Here is a 24,657-nt window from a genome sequence, read left to right as displayed (position 1 = left end):
CCGTCCCCAGCCCGACAAGCTCGTATTCCCGCGTCACTCAGACGCACCTCTTGAAGTAGTGCATGTGGACTTCGTTGAGTTGAAAAAGAAGAGCGTTGGTGCGCGCTAAACACAGTCATTTCTAGTTACAATTGACCAGTGGTCAAGAATGGAAGCTGCACGCCCTGGAAAAGAAGATAAAAATAGTGTTATCGCGCATCTTCACCAAGCGATGTTTTCGAATTTGAAAGTCGTAGCCTCAGACAACGGGCGCGCATTCATAGGAAGAAGTTTCAGCAGTGGGCAGATAGTCGCGGGGCCGTGCCTCGGCACTGCTCACTCCCAGGCCAGTGGATTGGCAGAGAGAGTTATCCGTGATATAAAGCAGTTTAAGTCCATGTACCCAAATTTCTGAGGAGGATGAAAGCGCTGCCTAGAAGCAGTCGTTGCTCACCATAACCGGACACATACCACAAGCCTTCGATGTAGCCCCCATTTTCCACGTATGGTGAAGTGCCGAAACTGACCGCCGACAAGGAGCTTGGAATTTCCGACAAACTTCAGCTACTGAACGAATCAAAACCACTGAGGAGCGCAGCAGGCATCGCGAAGCGATGAAACGCCAGTTCGAGAAGAGGCATCGAGGACATATACTTGGTATCATGTTAAACGACTTTGTGCTTGTGCGAAAGGGAATACCAGGAACCGACGCAAAAATTCTTGGTCCATTCTAGGTGGCGAAAACATATGCGCAGAAAGGCGTACTCAAGACTGTTGGTATATGAATAGTGGACAATGAGAGGTTGCAGCTGTAAGCCACGTCCTTCCGTATCACCGCCGCTGGGGTGAGGCTTAGAAGATGGGGAGTGTAAGGGAGAAGAAGAGGAAAGGTGAGGGGAGGAGAGGAAGAAGTGAGAATAAACAAGGATGGCTACCTTGTCATATTGACGTATCTCAGTTTTATTACATGTGAAAGGGAGGCTGTATCTTAGTTTGCTGATTACGATGCTATACTAAAAGGAAAGTGTCGCTTTCTTTCATGCCTTGGTTGTGCAAGGTGATTATTTCAATCATCCCTGCCACTTGTTTTGTCGCCAACTTAAGCAAATTGATGGTGTGACCGGCCCTGCCGTTGCTCTGAACCCAGAATCCCAAGATTCGAGCAACAGCGACTTCTTTGATTTGCTTATTTTCGATTTCAATTTCTATGTTCCCATTACATCTATATCGTTTCCCGTGGATGGGAATTATCTCCGATTTATCGGGGTGCACAGCTGGGGCTGCTGACCCTGGCAAAATCTTCAACTGCAGTGGCCGCCTGTTGGAGGACTCGCTCCTTCTTTGCCAGCAACCCGCACGAGGCCCAAATGATGATGTCATCCGCGACGCCGTCTAGGGTGCGTGCAAGTCGACACATGGCGATGCTAAGTAGTCGAGGAGAGATGATCGCTCCCTGAGGGGTACCTTTGTTTGGCATTGGAAACGAATCGGATTTGACATGCGGTATTCCTAGTGTAGCCTCCCTGCCCGTGAGGGATGCTCTAATGTAATAAAGACATTTTCTCCACAGCCGATTATATTAGTACCGAACAGTATTTGCGGTGACGAAGAGGTTAGCAGTGTGAAGACGACGACTACGATTAGCGGCTAGCGCCGGCTGTAGCCTCTTTCCCAAGTGCGGCGTATTTCCTTGTAAATATTCCTGTATAAAGCTGTTACGACGAATTCCTTCTGCCTGCCAGTGGTCAATTTTGGCTTGACGACACAAGTGCTGCCGCGCGGTATTTCTGTGGCCCAGCTTTGCTCATTCGAGGATCACTGAGTAGCATCTGTTGCAGTAGACGACAGTGCAGCCGAAAATCCTCTACAATCGCAGTCGTCAACCAATACCTTCGCCAACTTACAGGAAATGATTCCACCCGACATGCTGTGCGAGCACGCTCGTGAGCTCTACCGCGCTCTGTTTTCCTACCATGATATTTTTTACTTTAACGATCGTCCTTTCGCCCAAACAACAGCTGCTAAACATCGCATTAATACCAGCGATGCCCCTCTTATTCATCGCCGCCCGTATCGCGTGTCACCGGCTGAGCGTCAAGTTATTCAAGCAGAAGTTCGCATAGTGCTTGCCAAGAAAATTATTGAACCGTCATGTAGTCCAAGGGTGTCACCTGTTGTACTGGTAAAAAAAGAAGAATCGCTTATGCGCTTTTGCTTGAATTATCGGTACCTTATCAGGGTTACCAAAAAGGACGTGAATCCCCTACCTCGGATTGATGACGCCCTTGACTGCCTCCACGGTGCTCGCTATTTCTCCTCTATTGACCTTCGCTCCGGCTACTGGTAGACTGCCGTGGACGATCTCGACCGCGAGAAGACTGCATATTTAACACCCGACGGTCTTTATTAATTCATAGTAATGCCGTTCTGTCTATGTAATGCTCCTGCAACTTTTTAACGCATGATGGACTCCCTTCTTCACGGTTTCAAATGGTCCACGTGCCTGTGCTACTTCGGCTACGTTATAGTATTCTCACCAACGTTCGCTACACACCTCGAGTGCCTCTCAACAGTCCCGGACGTTTTTCGTCGAGCCTGTCTGCAACTCAACCCATCGAAGTGCCAATTCAACCATCGCCAGATTAACGTCCTTGGATATCTCGTTGACGCTAACGGAGTGCAAACGAATCCAGGCAAGATACCTGCTGTTACGCACTTCCCTGTTCCGAAGTGTGTGAAAGATGTGCGCAGCTTCATCGACCTTTCTTCGTATTCACACCGTTTCGTGAAAAATTTCGAGGCCATAGCATGACCACTAAGCGAGCTTTTGAAGAAAGATGTCCCTTTCCAGTGGGAGGAGGACGAGGACTCTGCAGTGTCGCATCTAATCGACTCCTCACAACGCCTCCCGTTCAGGCCCATTTCGATCCTTCTGTGCCTACCGAAGTCCGTACTGATACCAGCGGTCGCGGAATTGGCGCAGTACCGGCACAACACTGCGTGGCAACGACCATGTTATCTGTTACGTCTGCAGGCTCCTCTCACCCTCGGAACGCAACTATTCCATCACTGAGCGTGAGTGTCTGGCCCTAGTTTGAGTGGTTCCGCAGTTCCGCGCATACGTATATGGCCGATAATGTTCCTTTGTCACAGACCATCACGCGCTTTACTGGTTATGCTCACTGAAAGATCCTACAGGAAGACTTGGACGCTGGACCTTACGCCCTTCAAGAATATTCGTATTCTGTCACCTACCAATTTGCCGACTAACCTATGACGCTGACTGCCTGTCTGGCTACCCGATAGACTAGCCTGACCACGCTGACAGTAGTACCGCCAACGGCATTTTCTCTGTGTCTGCCTTCGCTAGCATCGCCGATGAGCAGTACCGAGACCTATCGCTGCGAGCATTCATCTAGCGTCTCTGCTCTACACCTACCGGCCCATTCATTCGCCGATATGTCCTTCAGGACGGCATCCTCTACCGAAGGAACTTCCTGCCTGACGGATCTGATCTTCTTGTCGTGCCAAAACATCTACTACAGACTGTGCTTTTTGAGATGCATGACGCCCACAGTGCAGGACATCTTGGAGTAACCCGCACGTACGACGGCATCCGCCGCCGCTTCTACTGACCTGGTCTCGCTGGCTCCGTCCGACGATATGTTGCTCCCTGTGATCCCTGCCAGCGTCGGAAAATACCTCAAGTGATACCTGCCAGTGATCTCCAGCCTATAACTCGTCACTGTGGAACCATTCTTTCGTGTAGGATTAGACCTCCTAGGCCCCTTTCCCACGTCATCCTCTGGGAACAAATGGGTAGACGTCGCAACTGATTACCCCACCCGATGCGCTATCAAGCGCGCTCTCGCTACCACTTGCGTCTCTGACATAGCGGACTTTCTCTTCCATGACGTAATCTTGCTTCATGGCAGACCGCGAAAGCTGCTCACTGACTGTGGTCGTAACTACCTCTCGACAGTTATCGCCGACATTGTGCGTTCCTCCTCCATTCAACACAGGCTGACTACCTCATACCACCCTGAAAGCGATGACCTGACTGAGTGGTTAAACCGTGCTTTTACTGATATGCTGTCGAAGTACGTTTCCAAGGAACACCACGACTGGGACATTGTTCTTCCTTAAGTCACATTTGCGTATAATTCTTCCCGGCACGACACCGCTGGATTTTCTCCATTTTATCTACTGTACGGTCGCGAACCGACCTTGCCCCTTGACATCGCACTTCCTCCTACTGCGATCTCAACAAGCGAGTATGCGCGCGACGCCGTCGCCCTGGCCGACCATGCACGCCAGCTTGCCCGTACTCGGCTGACGTCCTCTCAAACTACTCAACAGCGTCAGTTCAACGCCCGCCACCATGAAGTACAGTTTTCGCTTGCTGCGATGGTGCTCCTGTGGTCGCCTTCTCGTCTCGTCGGACTTTCAGGGAAGCTCCTTTCGCGATACACAGGGCCCTACCACATGCTGCGCCAGGTGACGCCTGTGGCGTGCGAAATTGCTCCTGCGACTTCAACCTCGTCCTTTACTCTGGCATCTAGCGATGTCGTGCACGTCAGTCGGCTCAATGCCTACTACACTGCTTCCGAGTATGGCATTTAGTCACCCCGGGACGGCGCTTTTGCCCCCGGGGCGGTGCTACGGAACAGTATTTGCGATGATGAAGAGGCGAGCAGTGTGAAGACGACGATGACGATTGGAGGCTAGCGCGGGCTGTTGCCTCTAGGACAAGTACGGCGTATTTCCTTCTAAATATACTTGCATATAGCTTTACGTCTGCGTCTCTCTACGTAGCAGTATGAAGCTCGGATAGTATCGCTTCATGTGATATGTTGCTAAAGGCGTCCTTCAGGTTAAGAGTTAGCAGTAGGCGCTCGCCACCCTTGGGTACGCCTTTGAGTACTTCCTGTAGCAGGAGGAACACATCTTGCGCCGAAAGGCCCTTGCGGATGCCCAACATGGTGGCCGGGAACAAGCCCCAGTCTTCAATGAAATTTTTAAGCCTAGTGTGTATCTCCCGTGGAAAGAGCTTTCCATGCAAGACATCAGTGAACTATGCCTGAGCGCCTGCAGGGATGGCTTCTTTCCGGGTTTTCTAATTGTAATACTTTTTGCAGTTTTTCACTCTTCTCGGATCTCTCCCTTATGCCCAGAGTTTTCGTTAAATTCCCTTGCCATAGCTTCTATGACTTTATCGTTGTTTTCTAAGCATAGCGCTGGTATTCTAATCGGTGCCAGGAGTGAGTGAGTGAGGGAAACAACTTTATTTGGTCCACTATAAACGTAAGTGAACTCCACGTCACCTGGCTAGGCACACTCTGGGACCATCACGTGAAACCGGGCGGCCCTCTCGCGAGCCCTCTGGACTGCCAGGATTTGAGAGGTCTGATCCTGGGCACAAATTAGCTTCATCATTTCCTCTTGAGCGAAAGGGGGACTGGCAGAGGCGCAGCCCCGCAGGACATGTTCGAAGTCGGCATAACCACCACACAGAGGACAGTCCGGGCTCGGGAACCATTCGGGGTACATTGCGTGCAGCGCCGCGGGGCTCGTATAAGTGCTTGTTTGCAGAAGTCTGAGAGTGACTGCCTGGGCCCTACACAGCGAGGAGTGCGGCGAAGGTAGGAGTCTTCTGGACAGATAATTATATTTGCAGATTTCGTTGTACGAGCATAGAGGCTCGGGTCGCCCAGGAGAGGACGCGTTGCCCAGCGCAACGTCAGTCAAACCTCGTGCAGCCGAGTGAGCCTCCTCGTTGGGGTTGAGGCACCCTCATTGGTTCCAAGGTGGGCGGGGAACCACGCCAGAGAGTGATGTTTCATGTCTTTGGCACTTTGGATGATACGTAGGGCCTGGGGAGCCACCATTCCCTTATGAAAGGCCCTGACAGCGGCCTTGGAATCCGAATAAATCGTGTCTTGTACATTGTCCGTCAATGCAATAGCAATAGCAACCTGCTCTGCAACGCTGGAATTAGAAGTGCGGCTGGTAGCGCAGCTAAGGATTTTAGAATCACAGTCGATGACCGCTGAGGAGAAGGCCTCTTCTTGAACGTACGAAGCAGCGTCTATGAAGCATGTTCGGTTTTTGTTCAAGCGGGCACTGGTGAGCAGAGCTTTACCCCTGGCTCGTCTTCGTCCTTCGTTGTAGGTGGGATGCGTATTTCGTGGCATCCGGTGTATGTAAATCTTGGACCTTACGTCGCTGGGCAGCTTCACAGCGTCGAGACGGACGACCGTCTCGCCGGACGACCGTCTATGGACGAGCCATAGACGGACGACTGTCTATGGCTCGCCCCGCTGGGGTATCGGAGAGTCTGACAAACTGGGAAAATTCTTGAGCTTCAACAATTTCTTCGAACGTGTTGTGAATTCCCAAATTGAGGAGGTCTTTTGTGTGCGTTCGGATGGGAAGGCCGAGGGCAAGCTTGAAGACTCTTCTGATTAGGGCATTGATCTTGTTGCGCTCCAATACGAGCCAGTTGTGCATAGGTCCTGAATAAGCGAGTTGGCATAGCACGAAGACGTGGAAAATGCGGATCAGACTGTCTTCCTTGATTCCGCGGTACCTGTTGGCGATTCTTCGGATGAGGCCGAGGGCGCTTTCGGTCTTCGAACAAATGCGTCTGAGGGCGGCTCCATTGGCCCCATTCGACTCGATAAACATTCCTAGGACCCTGATGTTGTCTACCTGCGGTACTGGAGAGCCCTTACCCGTGAATAATGTAACTATATACTCTCTCTTGCTCGCTTCCACGACCGGTGTGAACCGCCTCTGGGCCTCATCTTGTAGAGCAAGAGCTCGGATTTAGCGGGCGAGCACCTTAGCCCGGTGGGGATAAGGTACCGCTCCGTCACATCGATGGCCTCTTGCAAAGCACTCTCGACCTGCTTCACATCCACTGGAGCACCAGATGGTGATGTCATCCGCGTAGATCGTGTGGTTAATGTTTGGGATTTTGTTCAAGGCTCTCGACAGGTTGATCATGGAGATGTTTCACAGCCACGGGGAGACCACCGCCCCCTGAGGTGTTCCCTTGGGCCCAAGCTGGATTTCATGGGTCAAAAACTCGTCTATGTCTAGTCTAGTGGACCTTGAGGAAAGGAACGAGCCCACGAAATTGTACACCCGTTTGCCGACGTTACACTCTGTCAGGCTCTTGAGAATAAAGGCATGCGATATGTTGTCAAAAGCCTTTTCTAGATCCAAGCCGAGAATTGCCTTAGTGTCGGCGGAGGTAGAGTCAATGATCTGGTGCTTGATCAGTCTCATGGCGCCCCGAGTCGAAAGCCCCGATCGAAAGCCAATCATGTTGTGTGTATATCATTCGTTAGACTCGATATGGTCAGTGAGGCGGTTAAGCATGGCGTGCTCGGCCATCTTTCCAACACACGATGTCTGGGACATGGGTCTTAAATTGTCGATGCTCGGCGCCTTACCTGGTTTCGGTATGACTACTGTGTAGGCTGCTTTTCAGCTCTTGGGAACGAGACCGCTGCACCAGATATCATTCATCTTGTGCGTAAGAAACTCGATTGAGGCGTCGTCGAGATGCTTGAGCATGTTGTTGGTGATCCCGTCGGGCCCAGGGGCAGATCTGCCGTTGAGGGATGTGAGAACTCGCTTGACTTCAGTCAAGGTAAACTCCTCGTCTATAGATGGTACGTCACGCTCCTCGTACTCGGGAAACTGTGTGTGTGGGGGGGGGGGGGCACCGGATCGCCCGTGGCCGCCAGGTACTTGTCTATGAGGTGCTCCGTGACTGCCTCATCTGGAGTCGAGTCGGTGGCCAAATGGACAGCTTTCGCCAAAGCTCTCTTCTGGTTGGTGTTGGTGTTGCCGACTTGGTGTTGCTTGGTGTTGGACCGAGTCGCAACAGCTCGTCTCATTGGTGCTTGCATAGCACCTTGCAATGAGCCTCTATCATCTTGTTTATATCGAAAATTTTCTTGCGTAGTCTTCTGTTATGGCGCTGAGTCTTCCATCGCGCGAGCAGTGCCTGCTTGGCTTCCAATAGATGCGCCAGCCTACTGCCCATCCTGTCCACCTCCAGATCGGTTGTCACCTTCTTGGTGGCTCTAGCCGCATCCTTCTTTATCTAGTCGCACCAAGAGTCTAGGTCCATATCATCGTTAAGGACGCGCTCGGAGCGGTTGGCTCGGAACAAGTCTCAGTCAGTGAACCTAAAGGTCCTCGTTTTGTTACGGGCAGCCTTGATCACCGCTTCGATGATGCAATGATCGCTGCCGAGGTCCATGGTTGTGTTGATCCACTTGACATTTTCCAGGTTCTTGAGAAAGGTAAGATCCGGTGTCGTATCTCGGTACACCGAGTTCCCTCTCCTGGTTGGAAAGTCTTTATCGGTTATCAGCGTAAGATCTTCCTCCGTTGCCGCGTCCCATATGTCTCTACCCTTCTTCGCATTGGTACAGTAGCCCCACGCTTGATGCTGGGCATTAAAATCCCCCATGACGACTAGAGGCTGACAGCCGGCCAAATGCACGGCCTTCTTGAGAATACCACCAGGCCTGGCTCTGTGAACGCTGGGTCTGCAGTAAACATTCAGAATGAAGATACTGTTTCTTCTTAAGCGCTGCATAGGGGGGTCGACAAGGAGTTCGGCCATGACGTACTCGATCCCATTTTCCGCGGGAAAAAGGTCTCGCTCAAGGCACGTGAACTTTTTACTGACCACGATAGCGACCCCCCTTCCTCCTTCAGTGGAAGCCGCCGTAAGGAAGCCGGGCTGCTTGATAGGTGATGATGTGATCGTTCCTTGCAAGGCGATTACTTGGGGTTTGTCCATTAAGGTTTTTAGGTATTGTCGCACGGTCGCCCGTTTCCTGACGAACACTGCGCAATTACACTGTCACATTGTTATGACGTTAGTTCTGTTACCCATGTTTGGGCTTGGGAATGGATTACGAAAAGGCCGCATTCATAATGGCACCCTCTGTCGGTGAGGCAATGACGTTGTGCAGCTTTGGGACTTGTGCTGTAGATGTGCTTGGGAAATATCCATGGCTGGTCCCCTCCAGCCTAAGTATTGTAGCGCTGAGAGCGACCAGGCTCAGCTGAGGGTGCGCGATCATTTCTTGTACGTGACAGATACCTGTCTGTATGTTGTAGATGGTGTTCTTGAGTTCAGACAGGAGTTCTGCCATCTCGTCTCCCCTTGAGTCGTCCAGGGCACCCCGCTTCACTGCAACCGTCTTGGGAGGGGCCTTCACTGTGTCCATGGCCGAAGAGCGTGCGGCAGGCTGAGAAGCTGGCTGTGTGAGCGCCAATATTCGTATTTCCGCAATCTCGGCGGCTAGCCGACTGATTTCCTGCTTGAACAGAGCGTTTTTCTTCCTAGGACTATCATTGGCACGCCTAAGTTCTTCGAGCTCATTCGTGAGACGCAGGTCATGTGATTCTTGAGAGTGGGACACCTGCGTTTGGTTGCCACGGGCCCTATCGGCCCATGTTAGAGAGGACTTGCCTTTACCGCCGTTGGGGGTCTTCGAACGTGAGCTGTTGGATGAGTCGCTCCCAGTGCGGGGCTCGGAGCAGCTTCTGGAGCTGGAGCGCGCCGGAGAAGGCGATGTGAGTCGCGATCTCGAGGTAGAGCGACTTCTAGAGCCTCGTCGGCTTGTAGAGCGGCTTCTCGACCGCAAGCGCGTTCTGTCCCTATGGTTGGTGCTGGATAAGGCTTGCAGATTGGAGGATCGAACGATCGACGGCGTGGGGAGCTCCTCTTGCTGCCTGGCACGCTCGAAGCGTCAATGGCGAACGGTGTACGGCGTCTTGAATCTTTGCGCACACTCTTTACCGGCTGTAAGGTGCGGACCGCCGCAGATCTTGCATTTTGGGTTGCATTGATGCTGCTCATCAGGATGTGGCAGGCTGCATCCCCGACAGATCACGTCGCTCGGTGTTGGACATACATCGGCGCGATGCCCGACTCTTCCGCAGGCGTGGCGCCACATACGTGAACTTGCTTTCGATATAGGGAACATTTCATCAGGAGCGTTCCGTACCTGACAAAATTCGGTACCCGCTGCCCGTCAAAGGCGATAATGATGGTCCCAGTCTGAGCGATTCTCTTGGCTGCTAGTGCAAGATGGTTGCCTGGCTAACAATCTTGCCATCCACCGTCGCTGGGTCGTCTTGTAACGGTATGCCACGATGACCCCCTTGTACGTGGAGTGCGGGGCTGTCTCGTACGCGCAGAGTTCGTGGATCGTGCCTGTGATGCTGATTTGCTTGATGCGGACACATCGATCGGCATTATCCCGTCGGGGAGTGCTGGCCACCATGACGTTTTGTTATAAGTTCGGGCACAGAGTGTCGTGTGTGAGCTCGTGCTGGCTGATGCCGGAGGCTGCAAGTATTGCGTCGCCACCGTGGCAGCTCTAATTTTGGAAATATTCAGCCGACCTCTTGGTCTAATAACGAACTTCGTGTCTTCTTTGTGAAGAACAGGCATTCGGCTTGCCCTAATAATCGTGGTCTTCAGCGCTGCGCCGCTAGACTTGTAGCTATGGGGAGCCAAAGGCGTTGCCATGGCGTTCGGGTTAGCATACCGCGATTTGGCGCCAGCTCTTCTACCACCTGTGGTTTGTCATCCCTGCTCTTGAGTGAATTCCTCCGGGAGAATATTTTCCCCCTCCACTTGATACTCCATGATGGTAGCGGTCGAGTGGCACTGAGCCGCCCCGGAGGCCAAGGCGTGGTCTCCGAAGTGCTTGTTAGACGCCGCCAATGGATGTACAGAAATGTCCGTAAAATGGTGAAAAATCACTCACTGTGGCAAAAGGGTATCCACGTGGTATTCTTGGGTGCCTGGGCTGCCACAAAAACCTGCTCCGTGGATATTCGGAAGTCCACCTTCCCATTTTGGACACCGGTATAAATGTTTTGTCCGGTTGGCTGTATCGCGCTCGCTTCGACATTTATTTTTTTGAGGGCCTCTAATAATTCCTCATTAGGGCCTTGAAATTACTCGGCGATTCTTTGCAATGTTCTGCTTGTCACTGATTTGGACTTTCCCGGGTCTAAGATATTCGTCACGATGGCACAGGTTTTGTAGTGCCCAGTATTCCTTGTAGCGAACTGCAGAAGTGGAACTACCCCTCAGTTGCCAATTTATTATGATATCAATTTGTTTCCTCTGCCAGAGCTGCAACCCTGCTCAGAAGGTTTCTGTTAAACGTTGTTTTCGCCACCTTTCTTGCCGCTTACGCCTGCTTTCTCACAGGCTCAGGAGGTGGCTATCCACCACCGGTGGTTCCACCGTCCATGTAATCTATTTCAATGCCTGCCCGTGTGCTGCTGTAATGAAATCGCATCATTCGCCCATGGACTCCAGTTTGATTGTGGGTGGAGGGTAGTGTAGTTCGAACATTGTCCCCGCCGCCCGGCATAGTCTGGGAGTCGATAAGGAAATGCTGATGAGACAGTGACCGCTCCCTATATTTTTACCTAGCTTGGTCCAGATGGCGTTGCTGATGTTGAGTGTAAAACTGAGTTCCGGCAACGTGTCTCTACTCATGCTGTTGCCGATCCTGGTAGGCATGGTGGGGAGCGTGATCAAGCTCAACGCCAGCCTGGATGCAGCGTGTTCGCAAATCGTACCCGTGGGTGTGTTTTTTGGATAGCCCCATGCGGCGCTGGGACCATTGAAATCTCCCAGCACCACGAGGTGGTACTTGGTGCCTGAGTCTCAGTACCCGAGCATCCGCAAGGAGTTTGCTAAAATCTTCATTCCTGTTTATTTGGGCGGACTCTGGAAATTTACTATTATAGTTTTTGCCTGGCCACATCTTAGAGGGCATAAGCTCATTATTTGGTGATTGATTTGAAGATTTTCTATCTACTCTGCTTTGGCCGCGAATGTTCTGATCACCAAGGTAGCCACGCGGGGATATTTGGAATTTAGCAGTGTGTAATATACTCGCCACTTGACCACGTTGGAGAAAATTTACTGCTGGCATACTACATCTGGCCGGATTCGTGCACCAATTGTATAATTTTTATGTACCGCAAGGTGCTTGTTAAAAGAGCGGCAATCCTATTGCCAAATTTCTGATTGTTTCCCGCGTTGAAATTTAGTTTGAGCCATGATATACGAGAGCCTCCGCGTCGTCCCGACCCCCATTTGATGGTTTCTGGGTTACAATGGGTCCATAAGAGGGCTCTTAATATTTGCTTTCGGCAAGTCTCCCACAGTCTTGTTTACGCATTGTTTCTGGATTCCTAATTCCTCGGCGATGAGCGATTTTATGCCTTACATAAAATTCGTGAGAAGTTAGTGGATATTCGCAATGCTACTTCTGTTTTCGTGGACTTGGTTCTGGATCTGTTTGATAAGGTTGTGATTATGCATGGGTATGCCAAGAAGTTCGTCACCTCTTCCCTCGCGTATTTACAGTTTGCTTTCTTGGGTGGGATGTATTTCCGTCTTGTGCCCCTCTGGGCAGACCGCCGGGTCAGAGGCCTGCAGTATTTTAATTGTGTTTTCGAAATTGTTTTGCAATGAGGAGATTGTCAATTGGAATTCTTTGCGCACGGCCGCCATTTTATTCTTAAGCTGCTCATTTTCATTCATGAGTTTTTGTTTTCATCTACAATTTTTCTGTATTGCTGACTGTCTGTTAGTAGAGCACTGGACGTTACCGCCCCCACCAAGCTCACCTGACTGTTTGGTTGGTTGGCAGCTGCTCCTTCTGCTCCGGTTCCAGTCGTAGGGGAGGTTCTTCCGGTCCTTTTTATTGTCCGAGGTGTTCTTGAGGTTTCGTGTCCAAGTAGTGTCCTCTGGTTTGTTGGCTTTGGTTTGGCATGTCCTCGATGCGGGTTTTGATCGTGATCGTGATCTTTATCGGACTTCCTTTGGCTCATCAATTCCTGCCGTTCCAAGCTGAACCATCGTGGGGGTCACTGTTGCTTTATTTCAGGGAGTCTTTTTCTAATTATTCCACACCGATTTTCGTTGACGCTACTCGATTCGAGAAGTACAGGGGGCGATGTTCTTTAGCTTCTTTCTGTATAAACGGTCGCCCGTCGCGTGTTCGTCGCCACTGATGGAACACTTCGGTGAGCACTCGTGGTGAGCACCCCGCATTTGAAACACACGCTGATATCGGGTGTTTGGCACACATTGGTACGATGATCCGTGGACCGACAAATTTTGCAAACCTGGATTGTGGGTTTGTATTTGTAGCAGACTGCTATGGCTCCTATGAAGTGCACACACCTTGAAAGCACCTTTCCGTTGAGTAACTATCACCGATTTTTATGAGATCAGCATGCGGGCTCTTTCAATCTTCATACCTTGAGTGCGGAACCACAGATTCCCCATTAGTTCCGCGTGAGCTGTTCCGAGTGGGAAGCCGTGAACAACGCCTCGCAGAACATCTAGGTCTGCCACAAATCAATTAAAGGGGTGAAGCTGCCCGCTGAATTTTAGTTGTCTAATTTCTCGCAGCCTTCCGCCACTTGTTCGTGTGGTGTGGATAATATTACAATATTGGACCCGGGATGAATCCGCAGCCAAAAATGTTGCCTCTAAAACTATTCTGCTAGGCCTCTATCACTGCTATAACGAGCTCCGATCCAAGCAGATATTTAACGATCACATCCTTGTGTGGCCTCAAAATGACATTGATGTCATCCTTCGGCAGAGGCGGCGGTCCACGGTGTTTCCTATATCGGAAGGTGGTACGATGCTCTTCACACTAATAACCTGACTGTTCTTGTGTAGTCATCACAAGAGTGAGTAGGGCCGTATCTCTTACGATAAAGCAGTATTCGTGAGGCCAATGCAATATGATGAGTTATTTCGAGGAGCCTTTTTTGTTGCAGTTATTTTCCGTCCCCTACTGCACTTCCCAGGGCATGTGGTACGGATCAAACAGTAAAATGTTGGTTACTCATTCTCCTGTACCTTTATATGCGCCAGGGGACCAGTGCAGTCATCAATATCTTGTATCATGATAGCTTAATGATTAGCGATCATTTCTTGTATTGCTGCCGTCACGTGAAGAATATGGCTTAGTCCTTCCAGGAGCATGCACAATGCTGAAATCCAGTCTATCCCCAATAAGTTTGAGCCATTTCCCTCCATGATTAGCAACGACAGTAAGTAGTCGCGGTGCCTGACCTACAGAAGTACCTGTGCGGAGACAATAACGCTGATCTCTTTTGTGGACCGCGTGCGCAGTTGCAGAGGGTGCTTGTTCAGCTTCGGAGGATGCGTCTTTCATGAGCGTCGATTTATCAACTGAGTAGAGAGGAACCATGTGGACCAAATGTCTACATCGAATTGCCGATATTAGCATTACCTACCAAGCTAACTGACAACTTTGGCATTAACTCCGGCCACTCAAAGCATTCAGCACATAGCAAGATTTGCATGTGGACCACTCATCAACTGGAGAAAATGACAAGACATTGTAGGGTTGACTCCAAATATTGGAATGTCGTAGCTTGATCTACTTTTCCTTGTTCAGCAGGTCGTTTTAAAGTGTTCTTTTGCAAAGCGTTGCCGACGCTCACAGTCCTCGAATTTGAGACTAGGCGCATCGTGCCAGCTCCAGCGTCGGTAGCAGTGGCTTTTAGTCGAACTCGCGGCCGGCCCTCTTACGTTCGAAATTTTCAGAAATTCTGCCACGCTTCACGCAGTTGTGACCCTTTGCTTACGTTTGGAGGCCGTGCCTAGTAAGATATGCAATCTCCACAGATTGCTAGAAGGCAATTCCTTTTCGGCAAAACATTGTTTGCTCAGGTGTTCGGTGTGAATTTTATGGATGAATCGATCTCGCACCATGATGTCCTGGGGAAATATCGATCTGTAACCTCTTGCTTTCATCGTCCCTGATCTTGACAAGCCATTACCGTCAGAAATCGAAAAATATATTCAATGCTAGTTTTTTAGCTCACTGTTGTAGCAGCTTAACTACACTTCTGGCAGTAGGCCATGACTCTAGAATACATAATAGCTCAATATTTCGAAAGACTTGAGATGAATGTTCTTTGCTAATGCCATCGCCACTATCTAGAAACTAGCCCAATCGAGTGTCTTTCGCGCGACCAACACGCACACCTTTTCGAATGAGTCGGAGCAGACGTATTAAGCAGGATAGTACACTGATTTTTTCACCGTCGATGTGATTGGAGTGCCGACAGAAAGCCAGGAGTAGAACCCAAGACCCCTAACTTTTGTCGGAAAAGTATTTCATATTGCCATGCAAACTGTAGTCGCCGTGTAGCGCTATAACGTAAAACTAGGGCCGTTTAACGTAAAACTATTCCAATATGTTTTTATTCCAATCTCCTGATGTCTAATTTGGGTGGCCGCCGACGTAAGAACCGGTTGGTCACCCGCAGGGTAGTCTGAACAAACCAATAAAACGCTCCCCTCGTCCATAGGAGCTCGCTTTTGTTTGCTTCAAAAACGAATAGCATCGCTTGCACTGAGCGGCTTGTCTTATCTAATTGGCTCACAAAAGGCGAAGAGCATGCAAGTGGAGAGGGATTCGAAGGGGCCGAGCCAGTGCACTGATTATTGATAAACGGATGAATAGGGTGCTGCGGGCATCTTCGATTAGTTCGCTTTCTTTTACTTAGCTTGCGGTTACTCGTCGACCATCGCGGCAGCATGGAATGGAAGCTTAAGAATAAGGCTAAAACGGATCCTCACCAAAGAAGAGTGTGCAGAACGAGGGCGTAAATGTGCCGAAAGTTATCGAAAACGTTACATGCCACGCAAAACGTTTTATGACACGCAAATACACCCATGCTCTCCGGCAGGTGCGAGTAGCCAGTGTCTGAGCGATCGGCGGCAGCCATCTTTTATTACTTTCGGAACGGGGCAGCCTGCGGCTATTCTGAAGAAAATTCAGTTTTGTTCGGCATATGAATGCATCTTTATCGCGCACACGTCACTTTGACGCGGTGAGTTCTTGCGGTTTTGTGAGGTCACGTGACAGGCAGGTAAAGTGGGTGCAGCCCGAAAACGTTTTACCAATAGCCGAGGGCTAATGGCGAAAAGTGGTTGAGTAAGAAATACCTATATTTGTTTTGTTTGGTCAAATTATGCATAATCAATGTGTACACGTCGTATCAGATGGGGAGCAATCGCGGTTTTCGTAATGTCACGTGACAGACAGGTGAAGTGGTGGTGGTCCAAAAAAGTTTTTGACCAATCGCGGTGTGCTAATTGCATAACTGCAAAAGAAAAGTTTGGAATAGTTTTACGTTATAGCGCCCCTATTCTAAATTTTTATATTCCAATTGTGCAATCAGCCCTCCGCGATTGGTCAGAAGCCTTTTTTGGACCACTCCCACTTCACCTGTCTGTCACGCAAGGTCATGAAAACTGCGATAGCTCCCTATCTGATATGACGTGTACACACTGGTTATGCATGTTTGGACTGAACAAAAGAAAAATAGTTATTTCCGATTCGACGCTTTTCGCCATTCGCCCTCTGCTACTTGTCAAAGGTTTTCGGGCTGCAGCCACTTCACCTGCATGTCACGCGACGTCACAAAGCCGCGAGGGCTCACCGCGTCAAATTGAGGTGTACGCGTTAAAGGTGCATGAATATGGAGAACAAAAGTGAATTTTCTTCTGAAAATCGCAAGCTGTCCCGTTCCGAAGGAAATAAAAGATGGCTGCCGCCGATCGCTCAGGCACTGGTTACTCACACCTGCCGGAGACCATGGATTCGTTTGCGTATACCAAAACTTTTTGCGTGGCCGTATAACGTTTTAGAGAACTTTCGGCACATTTGCGACCTCATTCTTCCAACCCTTCTTTGTTGAGCATCTGTTTTAGCGACATTATTAAGCGGCCGTTGAATGCAGGCGTGATTTTGGACAAGCCACCGCAAGCTAAGTAAGAGAAAGTGGACCAATCACAGGCGCTGGCACCACCCTATTCATCCGTTTATCGAGTGCAGTGGCTCAGCCCCTTTGAATCCCTCTCCTCTTGAGCGTGCTCATTACCTCTTGTCAGCCAATTAGATAAGACAACCCGCTCAGTGCAGGGAAGGTTATTCCTTTTTTCAGCAAATAAAAGTGACCTCCCATGAAAGAGGATAGCGTTTGATTGGTCTGTTCAGACAAGCCTGCGGCTGACCGCCCGATGCTTGCGTCGGCGGTTACGCATATTTGATAAAAACATATTGGAATAGTTTTACGCTATAGGGCCCCTGGTTGCTTTTTTTTAGAATAAGGGCTAACAAAGCGAGTTGTCGTCGATAATAGCATGTCTTAAACCAAGAGGCAATACCAAATCAGGTGCATTGTAATCTTCAACTTGGCATGCGCAATAATGGGAGAGCTTGTTTTGTTCGTCAGCAAGCGGGCAGCGCAAACGCGTAAACACTCGACCTGATTGAACTACATTTCCGTTCCTCAGTGCGCCACTGTTTCTAATCCAGCAGCTGTTCCACACCCCTTTAAACCCACTTCACAGGACCCACTTCCCAATTCATTTATGTCGTTTTTGAAGAGAATGGGGTGCATTCAACGATAAACAAAACTGGTATAGATATGACAAGAAAGCTGCGCTAGTTGGTAAGGATTCATTATGGAAACAAGAGGTGAGACGTGCAGACAGGACGCAATAATGGATAATTTGCGTTCGTGTTGTCCACTTCTCTACTCTTGTGTGCTGTCTACACACTTCACCTCTTTTTTGCATAATGGTGTAGATATGCCTGTTTTTTGCAACCAAGCCATCATGAAATGTAAACGTGGCTTTCTAGAATGTTTTTGTCACAAACAGGCAGTTTATTCGGAGGCGCGTTCCAACCCATTAGTATCTACTTAAGCCTACTAATAAAATTATGCTTATGTCTAACACGCGTGCAATTTCTGAAATTCATCTTTACTATGTGCGACAAATGTGTGCTTCTTTTCTTTCAGATACGAGCATGCGATCGGTAGAGGACGCGCGCATTGCCTGATCAAATTTTCCGAGCTTAAGCCAATCGCATATATAAAAAACAAGACCTACCGTAGCAAAAAAAACAACCATGTTTATGGACCCGGAACATTCTTTACCTTCGCGATTCGTGCGATAAAGGATAGTTACTATGGCGAATCTTTCGAGGTGAGTGCATTCTTTTCATTACCCTACAAGGTGTCAAAGTAAAACTCCACGAACGCATGCACACATCCGACGCACATCTTCGGATCTGTTTGGTGCGAACTCTGGTGAGCAACTTATTCAATTTCTATATCAATTCGTCTATTTCGTTCCTGTGGCATTGCAAGCAAACATACGCGGGCATGCGCTCGACTACACCTATGCCACGCGTTGTGGGACCCCCGGCGATTAGGTCAAATTGTTGTTTGCCGTTGGTGCGATGGAAGCACATGTCCTATTATTGCCTGATGGTCAGAGCACCAGGCTGCTGTGCTGGGGGACCGAAGCTCGCTCTCAGCTTCGAGAAGAGATAAATTTTTTTTTTCAGAACTGTTAGACTTTCAGAGAAGCGGCGAGAGGTCATGCGAACACAAAAAAAGGCTTCATGAAACAGGAAATAATAACACTCAAGGCATTTTCACAGCGTAGCGACGTTAACAGTTCTTAAAGCAATCTTGAATGTAGTAACTATTTTTTTATTGGGTCTGTTTCGAGGCTCAAAGTAAATGAACGAGAATTGCAGAGTGGCGTTTTTGGAGAGAGGAGGAGGAGAAAATTAGAAGGGAAGGCAGGATGTTAGCCAGAAATAGTGGAATGCCCTAAGGTACTCGAGGGGCCAAGCAGCACTACTAGACGCAACTATTACCGTGAGGGCGTCTTCTTTTGCCGGCGTTCCTGCTATCGGTACTATACTCTGTCACAGAATGGGTGATCATTTTAAAATTTTGCACAATTTCGAAAAGCACTTGTTGCGGATAGCATAAGGGCACATTCACACCGGCGACTTGAGGAGGTCGCGCGACCAAGGTGGTCGCTTTGCGACCAGTCGCAAATGGCCGCAAACGGTCGCCTTTCTTGAAAAGCGACCATTTTGGGCCAGTCGCTCTCTGCGCTATTTTCAAGTCGCGCGACCGTGGTCGCAAAACTGATAAACCAATCAGCGGCGCACCGGAAGTGATCTTTCGTGTGTCTACATCCGGCCTCCTCCGCCGTCGCGTTCAAATTGCGCGTAGATTCCGAGAGTTCTCGCTGAGAACGATAATCTCTGGGATTGCGACTTGCGGGTCGTGCTCAGCCGGGCTTGCCGGTGTGAACATCAGTCGCCTTCAGTCGCTTTTCGATTGCGAGTCGCCAATGGTCGCGCGACCTCCACAAGTCGCCGGTGTGAATGTGCCCTAACTCCATTACATCAGCCGGAAAAGTCAAAAGTGTGGACATGCACGGAGACTGGCCACTTAGTGGCAAACATTCATTATTCCCTTTTTTAACAAAACAAATTAACGACAACTAACGTTAATAATAAAGCAACATCAGCAAATTAACATTACAATTAACGAATTACCGTAATTAATTAACAAACATTTTATGATTAGCTTTTTATTACTGCCTTAAAGCCGGTGTAAGCAATGAATATGAAGGCAGCAGGTGCATTTTGTATGGCACCCTCATTCAGATTTTCAATCTTCAAGGGACACTAAAGGGAAAAATTATTTCTTCTACATCAATAAACTACATTTCTGCGATGACGAAAACACCACTCTTACCACGATAAGACGTTTGGCAATTCAGAAGAAGCGCAAGAACAATAGACTGGTGGCGATGCCTCCTTCAAGGTCCCGCACCTGGTCGCTGTGACTTCATAGATTTTGACGCATCATCTAGGGCCTATTTAAGTAAATAGCGGTATATATTGACTACATTGTGTTCTAAAGGAACCAAATAATAAACATGGCAAGTTCCGGGAGCCTTTACTCAGTCAACCCAGCCCAAGTTCGAAAACACACTTTGGAATCCCTGACGTCACACTGACGTACCGGCGTCGGGGTTTCGGCGCGAAATTGAAATACTGATACTTCGACCTTCATTTTCTAATCTAATAATCAAACTATTATTTTGAAATGACTGCCTTCAGAGTTCTCAAACACTGCTTTCTTAGTCTAAACTGATTTACTGTTTTGCTTCAGTGTCCCTTTAAAGGTCGCACCTAATTCGGCATATTTTCGCGAAATTTCAACGATAAATACCCACACTATGAGGAATAAGCATCGCCCTATCATAACGCATGGATATCTCCCCATGCAACGACGCCACCCACCATCGCACATCCCACAATAGAACAGTGGGTGGCCGTCTAGTCCTACTCGGACCTGTGTAACCACTGACACCTGGTGTGCCGAGCCCAGCAGGCATCCAAACCGGCGGAATTCCTGCACGGATGACGCCCTCCCCCAGGCGGGAGCATGAAAACAAAAGTCAGCTTGCGTTCCTTCTTTCCGTTGTGTTTTTTTTTTGTAGAAAAGTAAGTCTTGTTTCCTTCTCGTTCGCACTATAATTACCTGAATCGGACGCAGGCTTCGATAGCAGATGGAGTAATTACATACAAAAGGCGAAAGTTGGTGAATGTTTCGGGAATTCTAAAGTAACCCGGGGCTTTTGAGCTAAGAATGTGGGCACTTCGCAATTCTACTCGTAGTTTTACATCCTCCATTGTTCGCCAGCAAGATTATTACACAGGACGTTACGGTGAGTGATGTATAAATAGGCGACGCTTCGCGCACTCTACATTTCTTTACAGTATAGTTCTTCGTTACCGATGTCTCACAAGTCCAAGTAAGAAGATACATAATTACGTTTCAATATTGGTAGTGTTTATTTCTTCACCGTGGCTAGGACGTGACAACATTGTCACAATCTGAAAGTGTTATGAAGACGGAGCTATATTGCGGGAAATTTGTCACTGTGTGAAAATTTTGCACAAATATGATTAGCCACGCAATACCCTTACGAAAAGTCATTTGTACATTCAACGAAAGCCTTAGTAGTTATTCTGCATCATTACTGTTTTTCCATTGTCAGTCCATTTACATTTTATTTTTGGAATCTTCACACGCTCCCCTATACAAAAGAATTTTCCATAAGCAATGGCGTTTGCAACACGGCCAGCCGTTTTTGGCGCCGTCAGTGTTTTGTTCATATCGATCGTACACTGATCACAATATATTTTATCTAAACGACTGCACCCTTATATTATTTCGTTTCTTTCTTCTTCAGGCCATTGTGGAAGAAGAGGCGGTGAATTATGGAGTATTTCCGTGGAGCGGTAAGTACTCATCCAGGGAGCTCGTAGAAATATGGAAATACTTGGTTCACAATAGTGAGCAAATGCTATAAAATATGATTTCCCACTGATTTTCGCTAATTCCTAGATTAAGAAATTTTTTACAGTATGCTTCTGCAGAGAAAACTATTATGAAAAAATTCGAATCACCATCCCTGTCCTGCGAAAACATATGTCTAGAACCTGTTGAAAGCCACAACTACAACTGCTTATGGGTGTGTGATGGTTTATGGCTTTAGAGTAATAGCAGTTGTGCTACCTTAGAGTAATGCTAGTAATAGGAGGAATAGTGATTCTGACAGCACGCTGCCAACCACAGCACTGCTGCAAAAACATTGCAATGAGCTGATAGGTCGGTTATATTTTGGACGAATGCCTAGGGTCGTCACTCCCGACGTTAGAAGCTGCCGTCACCGCAGCAGCTTGTCTAACACAAATATTTACAGGGAAACGGATGTGGGGTTCGCTACGTGCTGTGCATTGCACGTAGGGGCAGAAGCGCCTTATCATCAATTATGTGGTTTGGATGCTTGTATTGAGATTTCTCTTTCTTGGAATGTGTGTTGCCCGGTTTGTTGTATGCGTAATTGCAAGGAATGTATGCACTGTTCGCTTCAGTTTGCTAAGTTCTTGTAGCCTCTGCGTTAAGCAGGTATGAGCCATTGCATTGCGCGTATGAGCCATTGATGATAGTTTGCGGTCGATATTACGCCACGAAGATATCCCTGGATAATAGCCCTAGAGTGCTTCGCTATAAAAATGGCCGTTTTCAAATCAAAGGCCACAGCCTTCAAGCACATGGTGTCAGTTGTGGCGACCACGATGTGAAGGTGATTGTGGCAAATATACACTAATTAGGAAAAATATATGCATTAACCTTTGAACATTTGTTTCAGCAGCCTTATCGCAATTGACAAATTGAAGCAAACTCTCCGCACAAGACATATCAACTTTTTATGTGGGCAAATATTATTATCTGGAAATGTTGCATGAGGAACTTCAGCTGTCAGAGAACACGAAATAGAAAATATGAAGCTGCAACGAGCACTAGGCCGCGCCCTTCCAAGCGGCGTTAGCTTTACGTGACCAAGCAAGGCCCGTGCGCTGTTGCTCCGCGCTCGTCGCTGTCCATTGCTAGTACGTCATACTACGTCACATCTACTGGCCACTAGGCTGGGGATACGGTTGGCTAGGATGTACCCATTACTTGTAGTTGTCAAAATACTTCCCCGTCAGTGTTAGGCGTGTGCGAGGAGCTTGACCAGTATACATGCAGGATTTGTCAGTTCTCCTAGTTGTCTTTCATGCTGTACCTTGTCATGCTATACCTATACCCTTTATACTATATCCGTACTCTTCAATAGCAGATACGGAAGGCCGAAAAGGCTGTCCACATAAGGAAAGACATCGCAAGTAACTCCTAACACTTTTTTGTGTTCAATAGTTGTGCGACCTGCAAGGGCATCATTAAGGAATGTTGGCCGCTTGGAGAATGTGATAGGGGACACACAAGACAAATTGTTCGCATAGTGAATGCGCGAAGATTGTTCTCCGTGCAGTCGTCGGAGAATGGCACTATGGAATCATTTTATGTCATGTGCCAGAGTTGGAGTGCGAAATTTTAGCCCCGGCTCACCCTGCTACGACTGGCAGCCACGTATGTCGCCTATATAGGCAATTGCCCGAGAGTTGCCGAACGCTGGCGTCGGCCACGGGGCTGACTGCCTCTCTCTTCAATTTCTATCGGCATTCTCACCTTATTTCGCTGCTCTTGGTTTTAGCCGAACTCCTTCCACTGTCAATTAACTCGTTCCGAAAGTTGGCCGCCCTGTCAACGATATGGGTCTTTGTCACTAAGTTGACAAATTTAGCACTGTGCTAAGATTTCAAGCGATTTCACCTATCTCCAAGTGGCGGCTTTTTTACCGGCCTGTGTTCATATTGTTACGTAGGAAGACGCAGACGAAAAGCTATGTACAAGTATATTTACAAGAAGATACGCTGCGCTTGGCCAAGAGGCAACAGCCCGCGCTAGCTTCTTATCGTCGTCGTCGTCTTCACAGTGCTCGCCTTTTCGTGATCGCATATATTGTTCTGTAGCACTACCCCCGGCTGCAAAGGCGCCAAAGATCGGACTCGGAAGCAGTGTAGTAGGCCTTGAGCCGACTGACATGCACGACATCACTAGATGCCAGAGGAGAGGACGAGGTTAAACCTACAGGGGCAATTTCGTAAGTCACAGGCGTCACCTGGTGCAGCACGCGGTAGGGCCCTGTGTATCGCGAAAGGAGCTTCTCTGAAAGTCCGAAGTGACGAGAGGGCGACCACAGGAGCACGAGTGCACCAGGCGAAAGTACGTCACCGTGGCGGGCGTTGTACTGACGCTGCTGCGTAGTTTGCGAGTCCGCCAGTCGAGCACGGGCAAGCTGGCATGCATGGTCGGCGAGGGCGATGGCGTCGCGCGCATACTCGCTTGTTGAGATCGCAGCAGGAGGAAGTGCCGTGTCTAGGGGCAAGGTAGGTTCGCGACCGTACAGTAGATAAAATGGAGGAAATCCGGCCGTGTCGTGCCGGGAAGAATTGTACGCAAATGTTACGTAAAGAAGGGCAATCTCCCAGTCGTGGTGGTCTTTGGAAACGTACTTGGACAGCATATCGGTAAGAGTACCGTTTAGCCACTCTGTCAGGCCATTGGTTTGAGGATGGTATGAGGTAGTCAGTTTGTGTTGAATGGAGCAGGAACGCACAATGTCAGCGATAACTTTCGAGACGAAGTTTCGACCACGGTCAGTAAGCAGCTGTCGCGCGGCGCCATGAAGCAAGATAATGTCACGCAAAAGAACGTCCGCGACGTCAGTGGCGCGACTGGTAGGGAGAGCCCGAGTGATAGTGTATGGGGTGGCGTAATCAGTCGCGACGGCTACCCATTTGTTCCCAGAGGATGACGTGGGAAAGGGACAGAGCAGGTCTAATCCGACGAGAAAGAACGGTTCCACAGGGACGGTGATTGGCTGGAGATGACCGGCAAGTAGCACCTGAGGTGTTTTCCGACGCTGGCAGGGATCACAGGCAGCAACATAGCGTCGAACGGAGCGAGCGAGACCAGGCCAATAGAAGCGGCGGTGGACGTGGTCGTACGTGCGGGTTACCCCGAGATGTCCTGCAGTGGGTGCGTCATGCATCTCAAAGAGCACAGTCTGTCGTTGCTGTTTTGGCACGACAAGAAGGTCACAGCCATCAGGGAGGAAGTTCCTTCGGTACAGAATGCCACCCTGGAGGACATATCGGCGAATGGATGCGTCGGTAGGTGTAGAGCGCAGACGCTCGATAAGTACTCGCAGCGATAGGTCTCGGTACTGCTCATCGGCGATGTTAGCGAAGGCAGACACAGAGAAATTGCCGT

General features: G+C 49.1%; 1 protein-coding gene across 4 annotated transcripts in view; it reads left to right on the top strand.

Annotated features, from left to right (window-relative positions):
* The window catches only part of LOC139056989 (uncharacterized), a 119,568-nt gene that overhangs the window by 35,010 nt on the left and 59,901 nt on the right, over positions 1 to 24,657 (top strand). For 3 of the 4 annotated variants that reach the window (XM_070534776.1, XM_070534775.1, XM_070534774.1), the window contains exons 3-4: positions 17,914 to 18,100; positions 21,188 to 21,236. In XM_070534776.1, coding sequence (XP_070390877.1) covers positions 17,914 to 18,100; positions 21,188 to 21,236 — 236 coding nt within the window. The remainder of the gene's footprint in view (positions 1 to 17,913; positions 18,101 to 21,187; positions 21,237 to 24,657) is intronic. The other variant, XM_070534777.1, reaches the window with a different exon arrangement.

This window comes from Dermacentor albipictus, chromosome 3 (assembly GCF_038994185.2).
Source record: "Dermacentor albipictus isolate Rhodes 1998 colony chromosome 3, USDA_Dalb.pri_finalv2, whole genome shotgun sequence".
NCBI lineage: Eukaryota > Metazoa > Arthropoda > Arachnida > Ixodida > Ixodidae > Dermacentor > Dermacentor albipictus.
The sequence above is the reverse complement of the archived record's forward strand: the minus strand, read 5'-3'. Positions and strand labels throughout refer to the sequence as shown.